The following is a 25290-nucleotide window of genomic DNA, read 5'->3' on the forward strand; positions in this document are numbered from 1 at the left end:
TAACTTGAGGCTAATTATCTAGTGAGTGCATATTTCCATGCTATTTTCTTTCTACTGAATCCAAGAGACGATAGGCATAAATACTGGGGGCGGAGGGAGGATTCTCCAATATGCCAGCAGGTTCTCATTTATCCAGGGTCTTAAATAAATTTCTGAGGCATCAATTGAACTCTTGCTGGGTTAATATCAGGGTGTGAAACTGTTTTTCATTGATAATGATAAAGCCCCATAATTCATACATCACTAACTGAAAATGAACATTGTTGAACTTTGATACTAAAGTAACTTTCAGAGAACCAGGACTTAGAGATGCCACTGATGACTTTATAGAACAGGGAACTCCAGTATTCTCTAAATGCCTCACTGTTGAATTTGTAAGTTTTTTTGTGTCACAAAGGTTTTACTTGAGTGGGAATCAGTGCTTTCTGTTTATAATAGCCACATGTTTTAAAAGATTGTCATCTCTGTAAAATTTCTCAGGTAGAATATAGTAGCTGTTCTAATGAGTAATCCGCAGGTGATTATGCCTAGAAATGACTATCTTACGCCAAGTAGAGGCACTGTTAGTTTTCTTCTAGTGACTTAAAGCACTGTATCTATTTCCCCTCCGGGTTGTATTTTATATTGTATCAGTTTGGAGAAAAAGCTTATACTTGTCTTCATAGCTGAGCATTAATTGGCAGTTTCAGAAGGCACATGCCAGTGGCTGTCTCTCACCAAGTGTGGCAGCCGACTTTGTCAGCAGTGGAGCAGCATCTTGCACTGAGCAAATACGTGACTTCAGTACTGTTAAAATTTGAACTTCAGCTATTCTTGACCAAAAAAATAAATAAATAAATAAAAATAAAAAAATACTGTGGCATGTCCTATTAAAACTGATCATATTCAGTTTGTGACAATGAATTCGTATCACTCTTAAACTATCATTTTGGTGTTATTTGGAATATCATCTTATAATATGATAAAATTTCATTTCATTTCAATGTTATTTCCCACCTGGAAACCTCAAATCTAGAGATGAATTGATTGTTTTTGAAAATAAAACAGCTCTTATTTACAAAATGATTTGTTTTTGTGCGATATTTCCAATATGTGTGTATATTACATATTTTCTTTTTGTATCTTAGGTCCTTCAAGAAAAACTCTATTTACAGCTCTTAATGTGGGTGAGTGACTACTTTAAATATGGAGGGGGAAAAATAATCTTTTTGAAAAGTCATGTTATTATTAAAAGTATTTAAACTTGTTTATAGTGATTTTTCACTGGCATGCTGATGAATAGAATTTCAGGTTTGAGGTGTAAACATAGCTGTTTATGATGGGCCAGTGTAGCCTTAAAATACGGTGAGCAGGATTGGCCATCTGAGGCTTAAAAGGACATTTTGTCAATGATAGATAATTCTGTTTTTTTAAAGAAAATGATTTTGTTACTGTAGTCTAAATGAAATGGAAAATATAGTTTTCCTAAGATAAATGCTATTTTTAAATTGGACAGTCTTTAATTGCTAAACAGTCTCAAGATCTGGTTTTAGCACCTTTTAACATTTCAGCAGCCTGTACTTGTTTTTTCTTTTTTATACTTTTTTTGAACATACTCACATCTCTCCCTAAGACAGCCTGCAGCCTCTAACATCTGAACCACAAACTGAGAATCAAAAATTTTGTCTTTCGAGAAGCAATAAAAGATTTCATAAAATATTTAATATATTCACTACAATTCCTATACTTCATATATAGCTGATCAGGTTCCCAGGGCCCTGGCCGCGTCCTCTTCGTTCATGTACGGTGATAATACAGTTATGTGGCTTCTAAATCCATTGCTAATTAGAATAGCGAATCAGGAGAAGGGAAGGTATAGACATATCTCATTTTATTGTGCTCTGCAGATGTTGTGTCTTTTATAAATTGAAGGTTTGTGGCAACCCTACGATAAGCAAATCTATTGGTGTCATTTTCCAACAGCATGTGCTCACTTTGTGTCTCTGTGTGACATTTGGTAATTCTTGGAGTATTTCATACTTTTTCATTATTACCATATCGGTTATGGTGATCTATTATGGGTGATCTTTGTTGTTACTATTATTTTGGGTGCCGCCTACAGTGAACCTCATCAGTAAATGTTGTGTGTGTTCTGACTGTTCCCCCATCTCACAAGTCTTCCTATTCCCCAAGACTCAGCTATATTGACATTTGGCTGATTAGTAACCCTACAATGGCCTCTAAGTGTTCAAGTGAAAGCAAGAATTGCACGTCTTTCGCTTTAAACCAAAAGCTAGAAATGATGAAGCTTAGCGAGGAAGGCATGTTGAAAGCAAGATAGACCGAAAGCTAGGCCCCTTGCACCAGTTAGCCAAGTTAGGAATGCCAGGTTCTTAACGGAAATTCAAAGTGCTATTCTAGTGAACACACGAATGATAAGAAAGCAAAACGGCCTTACTGCTGCTGATACGGAGGAAGTCTGAGTGGTCTGGATAGAAGATCAAACCAGCCTCAACGTTCCCTTAAGCCAAAGCCGTTCAGAGAAAGGCCCTAAGTCTCTTTAATTCTGTGAAGACAGAGAGAGCTGAGGAAGCCGCAGAAGAAAAGTTTGAAGCAGGCAAAATTGGTTCATGAGGTTTAAGGAAAGAAGCCAGAGTCATAACATAAAAGTAGACGGTGAAGCAGCAAGTTGTCCAGAAGCTGTAGCTAAGATAATTGAGGAAGGCGACTACACTAAACAACCGGTCCTCAATGCAGAGGAAACAGCCCTCTGTCGGAAGAGATGCCATCTCAGACTTCCCTAGCCAGAGAAGTGTGGTTGGTGCCTGGCTTCAAAGCTTGAAAGGATAGGCTGACTGTCTCAGTTTAACCTTTAACCAGTTGTTTTAAAGACATGCCACTATCTCATAAGACAGTGAAGAAGAACAGAAAGAGAATGAACTTTTAAGACATAGGATGTTGGTTTAAATCTCCGTCCTGCCATTTTCTATTTGTGTCCTGACCTTGGGCTATTTGCTAGGCGTCTCCAAGTCTCCAATTTCTCATTTGGAAATACAAGAATGTCTGAAGAATAATTCCCAGTATGAGAATAATTTTGACATTATAGAATTGTTGTGTAAAAGGTTCTCAAATAATAGCTACTTCTGCTGCTAGGGATGATGATGATAATCGTTTATATTGTTTTCATAATGCTAGTGGCATATTTTTGGAGTTCTTATCCAGGAAGTTGTATTCTTTTAAATCCCGAAAGCAAGCAGGGAAGACCACTAAAAGTCAAGAACCATCACTAGGGGGTCTAGCTGTTATAATTTATTTAAAGGTTATGATGCTACAAGATTCTAGTCGAGATTGCCTCTAAATAAAACTTGGCTCACTGTTGATAAGGAAGATGTCACACATACCACAGCGTACTATTATTACCTTGGTTCTAAGGCACATTAAAGTTGTTTGGGATACCAAAGGCTTCGGAGTTGTGTTTATCCAGTTCCCAGATTGTTTTTCCGCAAGATCATCACTCTCGGGTGCCATGGTGTCTGCCTCGGAAAGTGTAAAATGCGCTGCTCCTTCTGTACCAGTTTGGTAAAGATGGCACGGGGAGATAGGGTGGCTTTCTCTGTCTCCTCTTCTCCAAGCGCTGGGAATCAGCCGTGGTGAGGGAGGTGATGCCGCCAGCGTTTCCTCTGGTGAGAGGAGAGAGAAGGCCGTCTCTCGTTGTTGCTTGTCCTCTCATCCTCAAAAAGCAGCCGCTGTTGTGACATGGAATAAATTTGGTGTTTCAAATTGGTAGCGGTGGTGGGGGGATTGGGTCATTTAGTAAACCTTGTTGGTTCGCTGGCTACCTATTTAGAAGGAGCCAGATCGCTTTCTCAAACATCACATGCAAATGTGTTGCAAATAAATTAGTTTTAAACACAAAAATTAAAATAATTAAAGCTGTAAGAACATAGACTTAAAGAGAGAAGATCTTTCTAGGAGCGCAGGTATAAGAGATTGATAATTAAGGCAGCAAAAGCTTTAAGCTTCCCCTTTGTCAAAAACGTTGTAAACGGTATTAATAAGCAAAGGACAGAGTAGGACAACAGCTTACTCCTTCTAAAGCTCTTTCAAATCAGCAAGATAAAGACAACTCCACGATAGAAGTTAAATGGACGTGAAACCCCAGAAATCTGCAGATTAAATGCAATCCCTATCAAAAGCCCAATGTCATTTTTTACAGAAATACAAAAAACAATCCTAAAATTTATGTGGAACCACAAAACACCCCGAATAGCCAAAACAATCTTGAGAAAGCACAAAACTGGAAGCATCACAATTACATATTTCAAAATATATTACAAAGCTACAGTAAATAATCAGTATGATACTGGCACAGAGATAGACATATAGACCAATGAAATAAAATGGCCCAGAAATAATACCGTGCACATACAGTCAGCTAACCTTTGACAGGGGTGCCAAGAATTCACCATAAGGAAAGAATAGTCTCTTCACAAACGGTCCTGGGACAACAAGATATCCACATGCAAAAGAATGAAATTGGACCCTTAACTCACACCATACACAAAAATCAACTCAAGATGGATTAAAGACTTAAACAGAAGACCTGAAACTGTAAACCTCTTAGGAGAAAACATGGAGGAAAAGTTCATGACATTGTTCTTGGTGATGATTTCTTGATATGACACTAAAAGCGGAGGCAACAAAAGCAAAAATAGACAAGTAAGAGCACATCAAGCTTAAAATCTCCTGCAGAGAAAAGGAAACAATAGCATGAAAAGACAATGTACAGAATGTGAGAAAATATTTGCAAATTATACATCTGATAAGGATTGAAATCAGGATCTTGAGGTGATATTTGCACTCTGAAATTTGTTGCAACCTTCTTCACCATAGCTGGGATGTGGGAGCAACCTAAATGCCCATGAATAGATGGAGGGACACAGAAAATCTGGTATATGCATAGGATGGAATATTACTCAGCCTTATAAAAGGATGAGAGCCTGCCATGTGCAACAACATGGGCGGACCTGGAGGACATTGTGCCAAGTGAAATAAGCCAGTCACAGGACAAATATGGAACGATGCCACTTACACGAGGTATCTCAAATAGTCAAAATCCTAGAATCAGAGAGTAGAGTAGTGGTTGCGGGGAATAGAGGGGTGGGTGCCAGGAAATGGGACGTCGTTGTTCAGTGAAAGATGAAAAAGTTGGAAAGATGTGTTGTCCAATGTTGTGCCTGTAGTTAACAATATGGTAGTGTGCAGGTAAGATTTTGTTGAGAGGGTTAAGGGTTCTTAACACAATTAAAAAAAAAAAAAGACTAAACACAAAAGAAAAATAAGTGTGAAGGTAGAAAAATAAGTGTGAAGGTAGAAAAAAAGAAACATGATATGGAGAACTAAGAAACACGTGAAACAAAATTACCAAATACTAACTAAAATAATGTACTATCAGTTCTTGCCTAATTTTTAATGGTAGCACCTGGTGTTGGAGAGTAATGAGCAGGTGCTCGCCCGTAGTGCTGATTGCGCATAAATTACAGCAGCAGTGGCAAGTAGCAAAGGGCTTCTACCTGGGAGCTCCATTTGTCAGAATTGGTTCTAGGAAAATCGATTTACTTATTTATTATTGCTTTTGAGAATTGTCTAAAATGGGGGGAAATTGGAACCAACCTGCATGTCTCACAGATATTTAAATTATCTTTACTGAACATTTTAATGACGTCTTTGAAGTCATTAAAATAATAATACAGAGGTTATTTAATCCCATGGAAAGATAAATGTGAAATTTTTAAGTTTAAAAACTAGTTTCAAAGCAGTATGATGTACAAAGTAATTTAAATTTTTAAAAAATATTCTACAGTGAACACGTGGGGGTTGTTTTTTAAAAGAAAACATTGTACATGAATTAAAAGTACTGCTGCTTTTAAATTAAGGTTTTTTAGTTTTTAGTTTTTTGGTTTTTTTTGGTAGACCAAAGAAATAAAAGGCATTGTCACTGTTCTTGAAGAGCTTATAATCTTATGGGTGGAGGTTGAATCTTTTTTTTCCTAATTGTTCTGTGTGAAGTTTTTGATGATTATATCTTCCTACTAAGGAAGAGGACATTGTGGAAAAATTGGGCCTTGAGTTGCATGTTCTACAATTGGAATGAAGAATTGAACTGACTACATTAAAGATTATGAAGAATAAAATGAAAATGTTGCAATTAATGTTGTGTTAGGGAAGACAAGGAGATAAATGTTAAGATTACTATTCTGTATTGGGCTAAGGAAGGTTGGTTGGATAGAGATGTTTGACTCTCTGAAACAAACCAGTTGGTTTAAATTTTAATCTTCCTGATTCTTTATGATCATAACAACAAACAGGTCAGTTGTAGTTTGAATGCATTTCCCAGCATCTGAACACCCCCCACAGCACATGTTCTCATGTCTAGAATCATGACATCATTGTTTCCTAAATCACTGATTTGGAAAAAAAAAAAAACCCAGACATTTCTACACAGACTACAATAGAATTCTATTATTTGAATATACTGTGATATTACAACATACTGACCTGCCAAACACCTATTGTCATGTTTTGTTGTTTAGGCCTTAATCTAGACCTTCTACAGTCTTTTAATTGTTTTTTTGTCTGTGTCATCAATGGAAACTCAGCATATTTTGTAGGCTTTCTAAAACTATTATACATTTAAACTTCTTTAAAAGCTTTCCCCCTCCCCCAGGTTTATTATCTTTGTTTAAAAAAAATAGGAAAATTGGTCTGGGCACGGTGGCTCACACCTGTAATCCTAGCACTCTGGGAGCCCAAGGTGGGAGGATTGGTTGAGGTCAGAAGTTTGAGACCAGCCTGAGTGAGAGTGAGACCCCGTCTCTACAAAAAATAGAAAAATTAGCTGGGGACTGGTGGCGCAAGCCTGTAGTCCCAGCTACTTGGGAGGCTGAGGCAGGAGAATCACTTGAGCCAGGAGTTCAAGGCTACAGTGATCTACGACACCACTGCACTCTAGCCTGGGTGACAGAGCAAGAACCTGTCTCAAAAAAAAAAAAAAAGAAAAAAAAAAGAAAAGAAAAAGGAAAATGCAGAAATATGCAATGAAGAAAATTAAAAATCATGTCTGCTCCACCTCTCAGAGCATTGCTGACATTTTGGTATATTTGCTTCAGTATTCTTTATCCTTTTTGTTTAAAGTTGATATCCTACATTGCATAAAATTTTAAATCATGTTTTTTTTCCCCACTTGACATCCCCATACAGGCTTTGCTGTACTTCATAAAGTCTCATCTTCTGCCTAAATTTTATACCTGTAAACTGTTTGATCTTAGGCACCAAAATGTCCTTAATTTCTCTCCCTACTGTCTTTGGTGATCTTTATCTTCTCTTAAATCAAATTAAGACTTTACAAAGACTGACACTTTTTTATATTTAGGTATTTCTCCCATATTTAGTATAATTTCTGAAAATACAGAGTATAAGTAATAGGAGCTGCTCCAGTAAAGAACTTTTTTGAACCAATGTTTAATCTTTGCTCCTCCCAGGAGCATATATGTTATAAGAATAGTTTCAACCTTAAAATACTCGCTTATTCAGTTATGTAAGTGAGTTTATAAAACAAAAAATAAAGTGTATAAAAGAGTGCCTGGAATAGTAGATTGTAAGTGTTGACTATTTTGATGGCTTGGCAAACCAGCTCCTTTGCTTTGGCACACTTGTGCCAGGTGGCCACCAGGGGGCAGACTATGTCTGGGAAGGAATTGAAACCCAACCTGGGCAGTGTTGTGTCCAAGCGTTTGTGTGTGTGCTTCCCTGGACCAACAAGATCCACTTTAGTCTTTTCCTTCTAAATGGAACTATTTCTGTTTATTCCTGCAGCTTCCTGTTCAGCTGTTAGGAAAAGATAATTAGCAACATTTGCTTTTCATATATGTGGTGTAGCTTAATATAATTCAATTAAAAATGTTAACAAATTTGATTAATTGGTGACTAGATTGCTACCTTCTTCCTTTAGGCAGTCTCGGCTAAAGGATTTTCCTTTCCACAAGGATAATTTAGAGTTTATTACTACTTAGCTAACACCAAACACAACAACAAACAAAAATCCTCTCCTATATGGAGTTGTGTCATGTCTATTTTTAATAATACCAACTTTTGACTCTGTTCTTCTATTTGTGATTTTAATGTCAATTGGGTATCTTGGGTTTTACAAGGTTTTGAGGGTAGAGAAAAGTCTCGGCATGTTTTTAATATTCAGAATCTGGTGGAGAAAGGTGTTTGGGTTTTTTTAAAATAATAAACTGATAATGTAAAAAGGCGACACTTAAATGTAGATTTTCTTGACATTCCTTGATCATTTATGCTTCCGTTGCCGTGGTGCAATATATTTAGAAGATTCGTTGTTTGTGCATGACCAGGTTGTATCTATCACTTGGCAGGTTATTGGGTCCGTCTCTCTTGTTGGCAGCCTCTGAAATGGCAGTTTGGGGGCTTGAATGACTCTTATCCTATCTTTCTCCTTTCTTCTTGTATCCTAAATGCTCTATAGAATTTCTAAAAAAAAATAGCTGCTTCCTGCCCATTTTGGTATCATTTAATAGGGCTATTTATGGTTAACGATTTCTGTATTTATTTCTGAATTCTGGAACTTCTGGATCTCTTATGTCTCATCTGGTAGAGAAATTGCATGAACCTTTTATTGACTGTTTGTGGAGTCCTCAGCACATGAGCAAGTTGCACTGTAACATTTTGACAATCTGTTATTAATATAGTAGAGCAGACATTTTATAAGAGTGTATCTGAGAACGTTTGTTGCTTTGAAGTCTTTTTTTTTTTAAACTTCATTCAAGGTATCAGTTTTACATATAGGTTTACATGCAAAACACCTGATGCAAAAATGCTCATGTTATTAATGTGAATATAAGTAACTAAAAATTTTAAAATCAGGACACAGTTGAATGGAATCTTAATGTTTCTTTCTAATCACTAAATTAACATCGGACGCTCGAAGTAGTTAATTTTCCTTAATGATCTCATAAGTCTTACAGCCTCTGTGACATTATTGGTTGTTATGTAAACCCCCGGAGACCACCCACTGTCCCTCCCTTCCCCCTCTCTGATGAGAACCATAACATAAGCATGCACGGTGTGATGTAATTCAGAGGCTGCTCACTTCTGGGTTTGCTAAGAGGAGATTTTATTCGGAGGAAGAGCATTGTTTTGGCAACATCTGGGAGTGGGAACGGAAGCCAGAAACACTTGGAAAGCTCTGGGTTGGTTTTTTTTTTTTTTCCTTTCCCCTTTTGCGCGTCTGTTGGTGGAATAACATTTGCTCTGTGGAGCATGTTTCCTCTTGCTGTGTTTCTTGGCCTTGGAGAGTCCTGAGTTTAAAAAGACAGTATGTGATGGTCGATGGAGGCTGCCTCTTCTGTGAAATCTTCCTACCTGCTCTGAAGACATGTTGTTGTCGCCCAAATTCTCCTTATCCACCATTCACGTACGGCTGACTGCCAAGGGACTGCTTCGGAATCTTCGACTGCCTTCGGGGTTTAGGAAAAGCACTGTTATTTTCCATACAGGTTTGTCTTGCACAGATCTCTGTTCAGTGTTGCACGGGGTGGGGGTGGGGTGGGGGGCATCTTATTAACTTGCAGATGTTTATCAGAGATTTTTGTAAGGAGACAGATAATTGTGGAAAGGGAAGTAAAGCACTCTCTAATGAGAGAACTAAGCTTCATTTGTAAAAGTAAGCGGTTTTCTCTTGCGTTTCAAGCACTTGGGTGCATGATACTTCAATGTGTGCAAGCAGACTGTGTTCTGTTGTGTTTATGGGATTGTCGCCCGGGTGCTCCCTGGCTCTCCTCTCTGTCACTAACCAAATCTGTGAAAATCAACACCTGTCAAGTTACACTTTACTTCACATGATTTTGGAGATAGGACTTAGGTCAATTAAGAAAAAAATTTCTCTTTCCCTTACAGAAGGAGATGAGAGGGTTTCTCTGGTTTTTCATGATGTGATGTCTCACTGATGTTTTCCCAGGTTATTTTAATAAGATTTCTCTAGTCTAAACACTTCTGAAATAAAACATCCTAATGGTTGTGGAGAGGTAGTAAGTGGATCACGAACTTAGCTTTCCTAATCTTCATAGGAAAAATGTTTGCAATTACAAAATACTTCCCCTGATGCTTATCTATTTTCTGTGCTTTCTATTTTCTGTGCCCAAGGGGGAACTAGATTGAGGATACATTTCAGGTGTGTGGACACCTGTCTGCCCTCTGGCAGGGGATTCGGTCGACTCGCATTGCTACCTCTTGTTCTGGATGATATTTACAACTGTGGTCAACTGAGTTGATTTTATTCTGTGAAATATGTAACTGGGATGCTGTCAGTTGTTTCCCGCTGGTTAGTGTTGACTGTTGTAGGATTGTTCAATGAGGATGTGGATAGATTTTTTTTTTTTTTTCTGTTTGCACGTCAGCTCTTACGTGTCTTGCTTTTCACTTGGCTCGGCTCTGTCCCTGGTGATTTTCTTTTCTTTTTTTTTCCCCAGCTGACTGTTTTTAGTTTTCCCAGAGGCATCTGCCTTCTCCGTGGGAGAGTTGTCAGTCTCTCCAGCACCTCTTTCTCATGTTTCATAACCGCCCTTGACCTGCCCCTTGAGTTTGCCAGCCTTTGGCTCTCGGTCCGAGCCCACAGCTGCAGGTACAGCAACAGTGGCCCTTCCTCTCCCAGCCCAGGCCCCACTGTAATTCTTCCAACCTGACAAAATGAAAAGGTGGGGGAAAAAAGCAATACAAGAGTACCCTATATTTGCAATAATTTGTGGGATCTAAAGTAGCTCCAAATAGCTTTTAATTTTAGCTATTGTTTTAAATGATGCAATCCATGCTCCAAGTTAAAAGTAAAAATCAGACAGTATAAAAGGTGGTACGATCCTAGCAAGCCCCTTTCTCAGCCGGGCTCCCTGCCCTCTCCCTGGAGGCAGCCGCTCCCTCGGCTGGTTGAGGATCCTTCCTGTAATTTTCTAACTGTGTGTAAACCTATGTTGGTCTTTTATAGCCTTTTTTCGTTATGCATAAATGAAAGCATGCTATATATTCTCCCACACCTTACTTTTAAAAGTGAATGTATCTTTGATTTTCACAGTAACGTGTGTTTATCTACCGCAATTAAAAACAAAAGTCTTGTAACATTCCATCGTTGGGTGAGGCACGATTTATTTAACCAGTCCTCTAGTGGTGGACATTTTAGGTGGTCTGTAGTGTTTTTGTGAAGCCCATAGCTTTCCAAGAGAGCTTAAGCAAGAGACAGCAAGGCTTTTATGATCAGAGTTTAGTTAATAGTGATGTTTTAGGTACTTTTTATTTTCTGAATTTATGTTAAAATATTTTTAAAAATTTGATTGTAGTCATACTTTTTGGGGCTGGAGTGCACAGAGAGGTGATCTAGTCCACCTTATTTTACACCAGGAAGCCTGAGGCCCAGAGAAGTGAATTAATTAGCTTGCCCAAGGCACACAGTAAGTGGCAGTGATGGAATTAAAGCCTAGAACTTGTACTTAGAATCTTTGGCTTGAGAATTTGGGGTTGCGAATTTTGCTGTAATTCTGTTAGACCCAGAGAATAGTAGTGATAAAGGATTTGGTGTGTGGGAAGCATTTTAAAATCACGTAAAGCATTTAATTCTACTTTCCCCAAAAGGCATCTTTTGTGAGCTTATCTATATTGTGTAGTTTTAAGTTCTGAGAAATCTTCCAATAAAATGGATATTGAACCATTTCAGTAACTCTTATCTAGTGGACTGTAAGTAGTCACTTGTGTCTGTATTCCTAATGAAGGACCTGGTGTTGGTTGCCTTGGTGGCGGTCGTGGTGACCTGGATTCCAAGAGACTTGGGTCACAGCCTTGGTTCTGCTGGTAACTAAGTGAATGACCTTGTGCACCTAACCTCACAGAGCTACAAAATAAAGATATCGGATGAGATGATTTCCAAGTTCCGCTTAACTTTAAGTTCTGTGAATTTTCTAGCTATACATTAAAAAACCTCGGATGCATTACTCTTCCGGGAAATTCATCTGTTCTCTCCTGTTCCTTACCTCCTATATTCCGTTAATACTTCTGACTTACCTATTTCTCTTCATGACACCTTTTTTTTCCCCTCATCTGGTCATCAAACCTCTGTCACCTTGAAATCACCATCTGCCCTCATTTGTCCCCAACCAATTGATTGCAAGCACGTAAGACTCCATCCTTTGAAGTCTTTGTTTTGAGCCATTGCTACTACCCTAGTTCCAGCATTATTAGGTCGAAGCCTTTGAAATTGCTCTTCTTAGAAGTAAAAAGTGGCCAAATACTGACAGTTTTGTATAATCCAACCTAAGATTTTGACTGGGCACTCTGAAGAGTTTGATATTCTGTCTGTGCCACCTCGGGCCTTTCCCTGCTTCTAAACTGTCCTTCACATTACAGATTAATTCACTCATTTGACAAAGAAGTGTCAATTAGACAGGGACTGTGTGCCTGGCACAATTCTAGGTGCTGAAATTACAGCCCAGACTGTGTCCCACGTGGCCGCTGCCTTCGCACAGCCCACGACTTAACAGGAGACAGACACGGACCATCATGGTGGGCCCGGCAGCTTCAGCAAAAGACACAAGAGTTCAGTTAACAGTGATGTTTTAGGTGCATTTTATTAGGTACAATTTGTATTAAAATATCTTTAAACATGTGATTGTGGTCATAATTTTTTTTAAGCTACCATGCACATGGAGATGATCCAGTCTACCTTATTTTACACCAGGAAGTCTAAGGCCTAGGGAAGTGAATTCGCTTGCCCAGGGCACACAGTGAGTGGCAGGGATGGGACTAGGACCTACATTTAAGACAAGGTGTCCCGGCAGCTCTTAGCACGTGGAGGTAGCTTTGTCCACGTCTTCCAGAAGTGCCTTTTAAGTTGGATCCTGAGGATATGTAGAATTAGCCAAGAAACAAAAAGTGTTCCAGACAGAGAAAACAGCATGTGAAGGCCTGGAGGTGAAGGAAAAGATGGTTCCTTCAAGGAAACAAAAGAACTGTAATATTTTTGAACATGTTGATAGAATGTGGTGCGAGGGAGGGGCTGGCAATGGTAGGGACCCAGGCAGAACAAGCCCTTTCGTTGAACCCATGTGCAGGGTGCTGTGCGCTTTGTTGTACTGTTACCGGGTGGCGCCCATTGACAACGTGCATTGTCGAGTTGGGCATGTCATTTCCTCTGTAAATAACAGAGGTGAGAAGAGAGAGAGTGAACTCATCAGTTGTTCTGCGTGATGTTGCAGGATGCCAGGCACGGATGAAGATGTCAGGATCAGGGAGGAATCTTCTGAGAAGTCCAGAAGTCACTTCACTGACTTCCCAAAGTATTAAGCTCAGTCTGTTTCAGAATTTTACCTGAACATGTTAGTTCCAATTTTATAATGAGCCACTGGAGGGGAAGAAAAGGCTTTTGTAAGAAATGTTCCTTGCCACCTAGAATTCAGTTTTTTCTATGAAGCTGGAAATACTTGTATTAGTTATCATGATGAATGACGAATACCATTTATTCTTCCTGACTCAAGTGAAGGCAACTTACTGCACTGAGAAGTAGAATTTTTTCTGCTGAGCTGATGAGATTAAAAGCAAAAACAAGGGATGTGCGTACATATGTATTAAGGAAAGGCAGAAGTAGTATTAGAACAAAACATTTCTATTTACTTAAAGCAGCACTAAAGAGAACTATGTTCTGCTATGTTCTTAGCCCTTTTCTCGTGCCTGTTGCCACATGAACTCACAGTGGCTGCTCCAGGAAGGAAAAAAAAGGAGAGAGGAAGGGCTGGTGCCAAACTACTTAAGCTTACGTCTCATTGACTAAATCTCTGTTACATGGTGTCTCTTCCTGCAAGGGGGGCTGGGAAGTGGAGCGTCTGACCCTCTCTCATCTGATCTCTGAATCTTGTTACAGTATCTACCACAGAGAAGGCAAGAGAGTTGCTTCTCAGAAGCTGACGTTAGCCACTTATAAATGAGGGAAGTATATGATTTAACAAGTTGAATCTTGCAAGAGGCCTTGCTGTTTTTTGTCTATTATGTGAATTTTGGGATGGTGGATTAATGATTGCCTATTTGTAATTATTTCAATTGAACTTCTAAGTTCTGTTGTTTTGGACATAAGTCTTAATATTGGATTTTTGATCTCTTAAAGGAATTAATTTTCAGTTACAAAATACATCGAGAAAGAATGTTCTCAACTTGAGATGTCGCTTTTATATATTTTTATTAGTGGTGCATTTCTGGATGGATTGTACTGTTAAGGTGACAGTAAATAAACTTTAGTTTCTCTTGCGTTTCTCTCACGCTACAAAATATAGAAGTCAATGAAGCCATTCTAGAAAGGTTTCATAAAAAAACATATATAATAGATTTGGGGTGGGGGGGTTGAGACTGTCTTGCTCTGTCACCCAGGCTGCAGTGCAGTGGCACGATCATAAACTCACTGCAGCCTCCAACTCCTGGGCTCAAGCCATCCTCCCACCTTAGCGTCCCGAGTAGCTGGGACTGCAGACACATGCCACCATGGCCGGCTTATTTTAGAATTTGCGTGTAAAAAGATAAGATTCTATCATTTGTAGAACACAGAAGAAATCAAAAGGACAAAGATGAAGAATAACAGATGAGAGAGGTGTCTTTCCACTGCTTTTTTGTTATTTTATGGTGAATCCAGAGTCGTCTCTTTGGCTTCCTTGCAAGCCGTCTTGAAGATTTTGCTGGCCTCTTGCCACACCGATGAGCATTTACTAAGAGCTGCTGTCATGAGTGGTATTATGCTGGGAACATTTTGTCACAGATTGACTCTGTGCTTCTGTGGCTATGGCTATGGCTATAGCTATAGCTCTAGCTTTGCTATGACATGAAAATCTGTCCTTTCTTAGTTATGGCATTCCATTGGAGAAGGTGGTGAGGGGTTAAATGACTTTTCATTCATACTACATACTATTTTGATAAGTGTTTAGAAGTTCAGTGTTGAAGGAGATAGCCAGCACATCTTAATGTGACAGGTGTCAGATAGCTAGAGTTTTACTACACTAAATTGTGTTTTAATGTGGCATCTACTTTCACACAAAAATGAAAAGTAAAGCAGCAATTATGGTTTGGAGTTGGATTCAGAGTGGGAAGTACAGCAGTGTTTTTCATCAGAAGACCTAGGGGAATACGCCTAGCTATATATAGTAAATACTTAACTAGGACAATTGAAATATTCTGGTTGCGTTTCGGTCAGCAGAGAATAACTATAAATAAAATATAATGATACCTTTTATTAGCTCTAAAGCATGTTTCAGAGCTATAAATAATGTTATATTAATAGTGTATCGCACATTACTTGTTTCCTTAGGTAAAAAGACAACAGGTTGGATTTTAAATATATCTAATATTGAATGTCATTTTTCTGTATTTGTCTTAGGTGATACTTTGGGTTATCTTAGCCCATGAGGGTCCTTTTTATAAAAACCAACAGTTATATAGCTCTGGGAAAAATAGAGACTAATAGAGCTTTCTTTTGGGTGGGAGATTTGCCTTTTTCCTGTTGCTCTGGTGACTCAGTTATGGGCACTTCTCTCTTAAGTTGCTTTTCCTTAACTGGTTAATACTTTGAAAATGAGGTTCTCTTTTTATTTATTGTGTATAGATATTCCTAATGTTGAATATTTTAATGGGATATCTTAATTTTTGTTTCTGTTGTAAGATAGTTTATTGTCTTTAATACACAATAATGAGATTTTTTTTTTTTTAACCCAGTTTAGTGTATTTTGGGGATTTTTTTCCCCACTCAGGTTGCTTGTCTGCTTGATTCAGCCATGCTGCTTTACTGGGGGCCCTGTTAACAAAAAAAGTGATGGCAAGAATTGCAGTGAGGGCTGGGGACCCACAGGGCACAGCCTCCTTGGCACAGCAGTAATGGCACCTTAGCTGGTGAGGTCAAGATACAAAAGCCACGGAAGAGACAGCATTTAAAATTATAATAAATGCACTGGAGGTAGTAACTTCAAAGAGAAGGAACATGAGATTTTTTTTCTTCTTGTTTTGGAATCGGTGCCTAGTGGTGACAGAATACTATTCCTGGAACTGAATTCTTCCATGTGTTAAATTTAAAAGGACACTTTGTTGGTGCATGTTGTCATTACTGAAATTTTTTTCAAAGCTGCTGACATAAGCAGGCTTTGTAATACTGAGCAGTCTTTTAGACACCTGATAAAATTGGTAAGTGAAAATGATCATTAAGACAAAAACAAAAAATGAAGGTCTATATGAAGGCTAGTGTTTAATATTTTTGGAAGAGAAATTATAATTGATATAATAAGACAGGGGAAAACCAGTATTAGTGGCTGCTATCTTGTAAAACAACACCTTGTTAACGTCAGTGGGAACTTGTTGGATATATTAAATCCTATCCTTTTCCTTGTGCTCTGAGAAAAGACCTATCTAATTTGTTTATATATATATAGTGTGAACAAAAACACAAGATGCTTGTTTCCTAGTTTAAGTTAAAACAAAAATTCAGATTTTTAACATTAAAATTCACATTCTTAATGAAATTTTTGTTTTTTACATGATTAGAATGAAAATATCTTCATATCTTTGGAATATTTAACACTAATCTGAAATTCTGTTACTTGCAGATTTTTGTTGTTGTTGTGTCTCATTTTTATGGCATGCTCTTCTTAGGCCTGAAACAATCTGTACAGTTAACATATTGAGATGGATTTTTAGGTTGTTTGGAAGTCCATCTAACGGAGGGCGGCAATACCTTCTTAAAAGTCCTTCTGAATGTGTGAATTCTTATTTATTCTTTGTAGTTGTTAGTCTGTTCTGGATACATGAGAGCATGAAAAATCAGCATTTTTTTCCTGCTGGCTATGTGGAAAATGTTTAAGGTCAGGTTTGGACGTTATTTCAGGAAAAATTTTGTAAGCACGATTAACCCCAGACAGGAATTTTTATATGAATATGCTTCTATTCTCTAACCTGCTTTTAAAATGAAGAAAGTAGTAGTAAACCCTTTTACATATAATACAAGCCATTGTAACACATCCTATCAATGTAGTGATGTAAAATTTTCAATGCCAAGGTGTCTGAAAGTCCCTTCTCCCCACCAAGAATTGGCTTGAGTCATTGTAAAAGTTTGAACGCTGCGTGCTTTGCTGAGCTTAAAATGTTCCATATTCAGTAAATGCCATATCTCCCTCGACATAGAAAAATATTTATGTGCCTCCTAAATTGTGATTACTCTTCTTTTAGAGTAAACACATAATGAAGGGAACACTAGAAAACCTGATACAAACTTAAAGTAATCATTGATGACAAGAATAATAGCTTTTGGAAATACTGGCGTAAGGCAGAGATTCAGAGACCCCTCCCCAGCCCCTGAGCTCATTATCTACGTTTTATTAACTTACAGACATTACTTTTTAATGCAATATGTAGTGGAAAGTACATACCACCTGGTGGCTGTCACCTTTATACAGACAGGTGGATATCTGAGAGTTTAACAGGAAGAGATTAACACTAGGGAAACATGAGTCAACAGGGATCTTTGGTGTCTTCGTGCATCTCTGAGCAATGCCATCCTCTCGTGTGATGCCTCCCCCGCCACTTCCTCAAGGCACCAAGGCAGGTCTGCCCACACTACAGCAATACCTCGGGGTAGATTTTGATAAATATTTGATGAGTAGGTTAATGAGTGCACAAAGAACTAGGCAACATTAGTTACTGAATTCTGCATTTAGTTTTATGTTTCATGGAACCCAAGGCAAACTCTCTTAGTAGATCTTACCTCTATCTAACTTGATTTTAATAATCTGGAAAACCAGTAGATTTAGTAATGGTATGGCTTGTTTGGCCTTAGAATAAATGTATCCTTAGCAGCTAGTATGTGATGATGGTTAGTCTGCATCTTAATGGTTTTAAGTCGTCTTCTCAGAAGTTGTTTTTAGTCTTGAGATTGGGGTATACACGCCCAAGTGAGTTGCGTCTGAAAAATGAGCCTATTCCTCTTTACCCAACTACTTGCTTTAAGAAGATGATAAATGAGTTCACTAGGCTAGTTTTAAATTTTTATTAAATTGAGGTTTCTGAGTAGAAAGAGCAAAGATGGCAAAACGTGCTATGCAGCTGATTTTCAAGTAAGTAAATGTATTTGGTTCAGGGCTTTGTTTTCCTGACGGAGGTTTCAGTGTCACTAGGGTGATTCCCAGTAAGGCTGGGTCAGAGCTGACGGTGGTCATTATCTTGTTGGGAGAAATCTGAGTAGGTGCAGAAGTCAACATTTAATTTTAAGGTTTCCGATTAAGTTGATCCTTTGAAATCAGAATGTGTCCTGTACATAGGTATGATAAACAAAATATGTTACACTTTTAAATACAGCTGCGTTATCAAAACAGGATCTGATGGCAAGGTTTGGCTCAGATTATGCTAGTTTCATGTAAATAATGAATCCTGCAGGACTTAAGGAAAACCTATGGTTTTTCAGCATTAACGAATCCTTGTATTTATGAGCCTTAGGGCTTTGAGCATTACTGGAGAATTTTGCATGCTCTCTGATCTTCAGTTGAGCCAGGAGTGAGGAGAGAGGGAGGGATGTGCAAATTGGGTCATTGGCTGCCACGTGTTAGGATTCTGTCCTTAGGGAGCATGGTATGTGGAGCGGAAGATCGAGGTCAGCACACGCTTTTCCAGCGACAGGTAGAGGGCAGTCTGTTTGCTCATTTGCTGTTACGTTAAAATTTGAAGACATGTTATCTTAAGTTGACCTTTTATTCTTAATTGTGAACCTCTTCTGAGTAGTCGCAAAACCTGTGTAATATTTAGATTCCTTTGTACATTCCCCAAGGAAGAACTCCAGATAGACCATGTTTTCCCGATGGATAAGTGTTAAAGATGTAAGTGCTCAAAATTCACTTTAACCATCTTTTAAAAATAATTTTATTTAGTTTTTAATTTTATATTTAATTTTGAAATAGGTAATACATTTACCCCATGGTTAAAAGGTATAAAAAAATGCTTTAGGGCATCCTTCATATATCTGGTTCCTCTTCTCTTCCCTGAAAAAGTAAACATTGTTTTATATGTATTATGCAATATTTTTGTTATACGCAAAAAAGTAACAATTTTAAGAATATTTTCTCTGAAATATTACCATAAAAGATTGACCTCTGAGATTAAGTAAATAATTATAACCTGACAGTTTTAAAACTCTAATTTTGTGTTAAATAATAACAGTGATTAGCATAGAAATTCTAGAAAGAGAATCATGTTATTTAGGCCTCAAAAAATGAGAAAGCAATTACCAATCAAATAAATTTTAGGGTAAGTATTGGCAGGACATACAGAAATGATATCAGGAGAATGAGTTTACATCTATGTTGTGGTAAGTTCTAGAATCTAGAATTTGGACTACCTACAATCTAGATAGTCAAAGAATTAAGTTCTTTTGTTGTGTTCTTATTATGACACACAAATGTTTATGTGTAGGTTTATTTAAATGAGTTAAAATGGGCTTGAATATATTAAAGTAGCATTTTGTTAAGCTTACTGCATAAATATTTTTTATTTACATAATGTGTTTCTACTCAATCCACTTTCCAAAATATGTGGGAACAGCAGCACTGTGGCATCAGAAGCCTGGGTTCTGACTCTGAATCTATCCCATAGAAGCTGTCTACACCTGGGCAAGCACCTCCACATCCGTGATCCTCACTTCCCTATCCAGGGTTCCCGGGAGGATCAAAAGAGAGGGAAAGTGAGAACGCCCCATGAACAGTAAAACACTGTGTGATTATGATGTGATGTGACAAATATAAAGAACACTTAGGAAATGACATAAAGGAATACTAACCTCAGACATTTGACAAGTTGTCCAATAGATTATTTTTCATGAATATAGTTAAGTGACTGTAATAATTTGTTCTTCCTTCAGGACTGTCATATTACGACGATATTAACTCGGTTGTTTTCTCCATCTGGTGTGGAAATGGCAACATTGATACGCCACTATTAATAATTGCCAATAATGGATAAATAATTTCTTCCTCTCTCCAAGTATTAAAACACAAAGGATATTTTAGTAATTTTAGAACTGAGAATTATTATGTATTAATACAAATATGAGTTGTTTAACCATCTAATGCAACCATAGGAAATGAGAGGCTTTTTTTCTGATTTTAACTTAGAGTATATTGAGTATATATTTTGCCATTGGTTCTTGGAACATGAATGCTGAGGTTTCTTTATTTTCCTTCATGCAATCACTGTAGTAGTTTGCCCCTCCCTGAACGATTAGAGGAAATAATTACTAATTGCTCAGAAAGTTGTCTTAGTTTACCAGAAAATGTGGATGCCATAGAGAAAGCCTATTAGAATAAGGAAACTTTTTTTTAATTTAATAATTTTTAGTGTCTTTTTTTCCCCAGATTTAGATATGTTTTGATTATTTGACTTGTTTATTTCAAGAAGCTAAGCAGTTTGTTTCCTGTGTTTCCACTTCTGCTTGATATTTAAAGTGCCTGACACATTTGGAGTGGTTCCAAAACTGAACAGTTTTTCATTTACAATAGAGTAATTACCTGGGCACCATGGCATTAGGAAGCGAATAATCACAGCATGGCATCTTAGATGGATTTGGAGTGTTAGCATGTGCTCTTAAAAAGATATTTAGAGCCATTATCACTGCTGGCAGAAAAAGAACCATCAAGTTTGTGTTTGATAAAAAATGGAGTAGTGTAGTCAGACATACAGCACTCTTAACAATGAACTTGACAAGAGGCAAAATGTGAGTAGATTTTCAATGTATGTGAAGATTTATTAGAGATTGGGAAATGTGACACATTTGCAGTATAAATCTCTGTAATGACCAGGCCACCATCAGGGAAAGGATGATATGTTTGTAGAAAACGTGGAGGGAGGAGGGAAAGACATTTCAAGTCCAGTCATTTGTGTTTTTCTTCCAGCATCTGTGATCAGAATAGTTAGGATACGAGCCACAGTCAGGTTTCTCTGCCAATTTAACTGGGAAATTAGAAACTGTGAAATCAACATCACTTTGCACACAATTTTTGTGTTTCTGGGTTGCTGACTCTACTTGTTTCGTGTTCATGATTCTTTGGTCCCTATAAATCTTGTAAAGTCAGAACTGAAGCCACTGTCTGTGTTTGTGAATTCCAGACATCTAGATCTCTGATGAATTCCAGTTCTCATCCCTGTGCGCCCCTTATGTGAACATAACTTAAATGCTGCTCTGCGGTTTAGCCGGTTGTTTCTGAACCCATGTGGTGGTGATTGTAAAAATTAACATCACGTATCTCTGTGCCTGTATTCATTCCTTTTGCAGTTGAAAAGGGCAGGCAAAAGAATCCCAGAAGTTTATGTATCCAGACGCAGACGTCTCCGGATGCGCTGTCCTCCAAAAAAACCCTTGAATTGGCTCAGTACAAGACGAAATGTGAAAACCAGAGTGGATTTATCCTGCAGCTCAAGCAGCTTCTTTCCCGCGGTAATACCAAGTTCGAAGCATTGACAGTTGTGATCCAGCATCTTCTCTCGGAGGTGAGGATGTGCACCCTCGAAATGGTCTTTCTCATGGAGGTGGGAGGTGGGGAGACGGGGCAGTGTTCATGCAGGTAGCTTGTGACTATCTTTAAGTTAATGATTGGGAAGATCATTTACGCAATTTACGCAGTTTCGACTCACCTGATACCTGAGTCAGTCTCCAGACATTTCGGATGGGGACCTTTTCTTACTTTCTTTTCTCCCTTAGAGTCTCTTGATTAGAAGGACAATGGCACAAAGATAATTGCCTGTTATACTCCTCTGTGCCGCTGCACCTAAATTAGCATTAACTTTTTTTTTCCCCACTTAATTTTTTGTCTGACTCTATGTAGCTTTCTGTATCACACTTAGTTTCATGCTTTGAAAAAAATGAGGTTAATTATATTTAAAGTTTAAAGGTCAAAGAACACTTCTGAGGTAACTTTCAGAATCATATATGGGGACTCTCCCTGACATTTCCATCCATTCCTAAAATAATCTGTGGTCCCACAAAAGCAAGGCAGGTTTTCTTTGTTCATTTCCTCTTCGCTGATAATCTGCAGGGATGTTAATTCAGGAACTGGTTAAAACTCATTGAGAAAACCAAGTGTATGTGAACGTATGTTATTGACATCACAACAAAAACTCTAATTATCTGAGGGGAAAAGTGGGGTAAGAACGTAACTTGAGCTCTTTGGATATTTTATAATCACAGTTGTTTTAAAGGCGGGTAGAAATGACATCTCAGAAGAAGAAAACTGTTCAGTTGGGTGGTTCTACGGTTCAGTTCAATCCAACAAAACTGTACTGATCTCATGCAGAGCTTTCTGTAATGTGGCTGCCTGTTTAGGGAGGGGGAGGGAGAGGTGAATGAGACTTGGGTTTTGCCTTTGAGGAGCTACCAGATTAGTAGACAGATGAATATTTTACAGTTTTGTCTAGTTTTTTGAGGAGGAAGAGGTGGAAACATTTAGTTTTTTAGTTACAGTAGTATATAGTGTTTTTATTTTCCCTTTGATCTGTAAGGAAGGAAGGAACTCAAGAATTTGTTTATATAACCAAGTGAGCTAAATCAGAAACCATATAATATGCAATATAGGGAACAGTTAGTTTTTCTATTTAGAGATAAACCAGATTATCTTATTTTACCATATCCAGCCTGACAGCCCCGTCTTCAACTCTGTTCTCTCCTCCTGTCTTCCTCATGAGATCAGTGAACTCTGATCCACAGTGTTTCCTCCCGTCTTCTGCCTTTGCCACGGCCACCAATGCCATCCTTGTTCAGACCCTGGACGACTGTCCTCTAGATGACGATGGCAACTGTGTAAGCTGTCTTTATGTTTGCACTCTGTCTCCCCATAATCCATCCCAAGCACAGCGAACAGCTTTGTCTTTCCAAAGCATCCCGTCCTGCTGATGAAAACCTCCAGTGGTTCTCCATTATCTGCAGCTAATCTGTCCAATATGGTAGCCACTGCACGGCTATGGAGCATTTGAAGTGTAATCAGTCTGAATTCAGATATGTGGCAAGTGTAAAATACACAAAAATTTCACAAACTTAGAATGAAAAACAGTTGCGAAATATCTCAGTTTTTGTACTGACTATATCAAAATGATATTTTGTATATATGTGTGTTAAATAAAATATTAAAATTAACTAGCTTTTTTAGCTTTTTTCCAATGTGCCTACCAGCAAATTTAAAATTGCCTACATGATGCACATTATATTTTTTTGGAAGACTCTGTTTTATAACTTGGACTTGGTATAATTTGGCACCAACTGCCCTTTATCATGCCGTCTCCATCAATCAGACGCTCCAGCTGTGCGTTAAAGAGATGAAGGAGAAACAAGAGGAACTTACTATTTATTGACTATTTGCTAAGCACCAGATAGTCTTAGTTAGCATATTAAATCCTCACCAAAACCACAATGAGTTGGAATTTACTAATAAGAAAAGCGAGGCAGAGAATTGTTAAGTAACTTGCCTATCATCAAACAGCTAGCGTGAGGAGAACCAGGACTTGAACTCAGGTCTAGGATACCACGAACATGCAGTGTCCTGTAGACGTCCTGCACTTCTTCATTCTCTGTTCAGACACCACCACTGGGCTACTGCCCTTGCCCCTGCCAGCTGCGTGCTCATATCTGTCGTACAGCAGCTTGGCATTACCACCTGCATTTAACTTACACGGATCCGGTACACTAACAACTAAAATAAAAAAAACCCCTGCAAATTAAATAAAGAAGGTAGCCTTGCCTTTCCTGCCCCCCAGTGAGCAAAGGCCCAGGAGTAGATTCTAGAGGAGGGACAGGAATGCGCCCTCCCTTCAGGTGTCCACTCAGTCCCTCAACACTTCTTATGGCATGAACATTCTGTACTCTATGCGGTCCTGGTGTTTAAAGGCACTTTCCCCAAATACAGCCTGGCCCCTAAACCAAGCCAAGTCCTTTAGCAGGTGCTCAGCTGGAGAAAGAGAAGCCCCACCCTAGAAGAGAATGTTGCTGGGTCGGATCTGCAGAGAGAGGCTTAGTCGGTCCTCAACATGGCAAACTTAATGAGTTTCCAGGACTCTTGCACTGTGTGTGAGTTTTTCCTTACAACTAAACTTGGGTCCCAGTACCCATGTAATTGTGATTCCACTGAATACAGCTCCAAAGCACCTCCTTAATGAAGACTTTCCTGACCCTTCTAGGTCTATATCCTGTCCACCTTCTGGATTCCAGGAGGATTTATATTCTTTTTCATTCCCTGCTTTATATTAGAGGGATCCGTTTAGTGCTCAGTTTTTTTTTTTTGAGATAGGAAATTCACTGAGGGCAGGAGCTGCATCTGGTTCTTTCTCAGGGAACCACCCTAGCAGCTGTGATGGATACACAGTATACATGTAACTGAATAAGTGAGTGGAGAAGGTGGAGCACCAGATGTAAGATGAACATAAAGTCTTTATGTAAGTGTTCTTTCTTTTATAACTAGCAAATATTTACTGATTGCTTAATGTGTACTGGGTGCTGTTATAAAACAATTAGAAAGGAAAGATACAACCAGGGCAAAAGTTAAGTAATTAAAACAAATTCCCTTAACCCTTTATTTTTCTCATACCCGTTACAGAAGTATATATACTGTGTATATCTGTATATACGCACATACATGTTGTGTGTTTGTTTTTTTATGTATGTATAAATTGAGTATTGCATGTATGTTTACGTATATCTTGTTATTGCTAACCTTTTCTAAATGGTTTTGGAGCATTAGATTTTGGGTAAAAATGACTGATTATAGGGTATCCTGGAACTGTCACTTGTCCTTTTGTTGCAAGTCTATTGAATTGCTTGCAACAGCTTACCCGCCTCAGTGGTAGGCATATTACTACATTACATAGCAGAAGTTCTAATAAATGTCTTATGTATCTAGAAACTAATGTCACACTCTCTATTTCTCAAAGGACACACCCACATTAGTTTTAGCTTTTTTTTCCTGACTCTTGCTCTATGCTTGCATAATTGGACAGTATTCTGCACAGACAGCCAAAGTGAATGACAGTGTTGATGGTAGTAATCCCAGTTTCTTCATAAAAGGGTCTACAGATGGGTTTCTAGGTAAGCCTGAACAGGACCCAGGTCACCCCCAAACCTCTAACTCATTCTTCAAAGTGCCTCTAAATCTTTTTTGCAAGTGAAATCGAATCTAAAGTAGTACCTAAACAAAAGTGGGTTTTGAA

General features: G+C 38.2%; 1 protein-coding gene across 6 annotated transcripts in view; it reads left to right on the forward strand.

Annotated features, from left to right (window-relative positions):
* Positions 1–25290, forward strand: part of MTUS1 (microtubule associated scaffold protein 1) — a 118892-nt gene that overhangs the window by 66392 nt on the left and 27210 nt on the right. For 4 of the 6 annotated variants that reach the window (XM_069484918.1, XM_069484915.1, XM_069484916.1 and 1 more), the window contains 2 exons: positions 1128–1166; positions 21374–21588. In XM_069484918.1, the coding sequence (XP_069341019.1) occupies positions 1128–1166; positions 21374–21588 (254 nt within the window). Of the gene's footprint in view, positions 1–1127; positions 1167–9257; positions 9555–21373; positions 21589–25290 lie in introns of those variants that run through there. The other 2 variants (XM_069484921.1, XM_069484919.1) reach the window with 2 other exon arrangements.

Source organism: Eulemur rufifrons, chromosome 12 (genome assembly GCF_041146395.1).
Source record: "Eulemur rufifrons isolate Redbay chromosome 12, OSU_ERuf_1, whole genome shotgun sequence".
Classification (NCBI taxonomy): domain Eukaryota; kingdom Metazoa; phylum Chordata; class Mammalia; order Primates; family Lemuridae; genus Eulemur; species Eulemur rufifrons.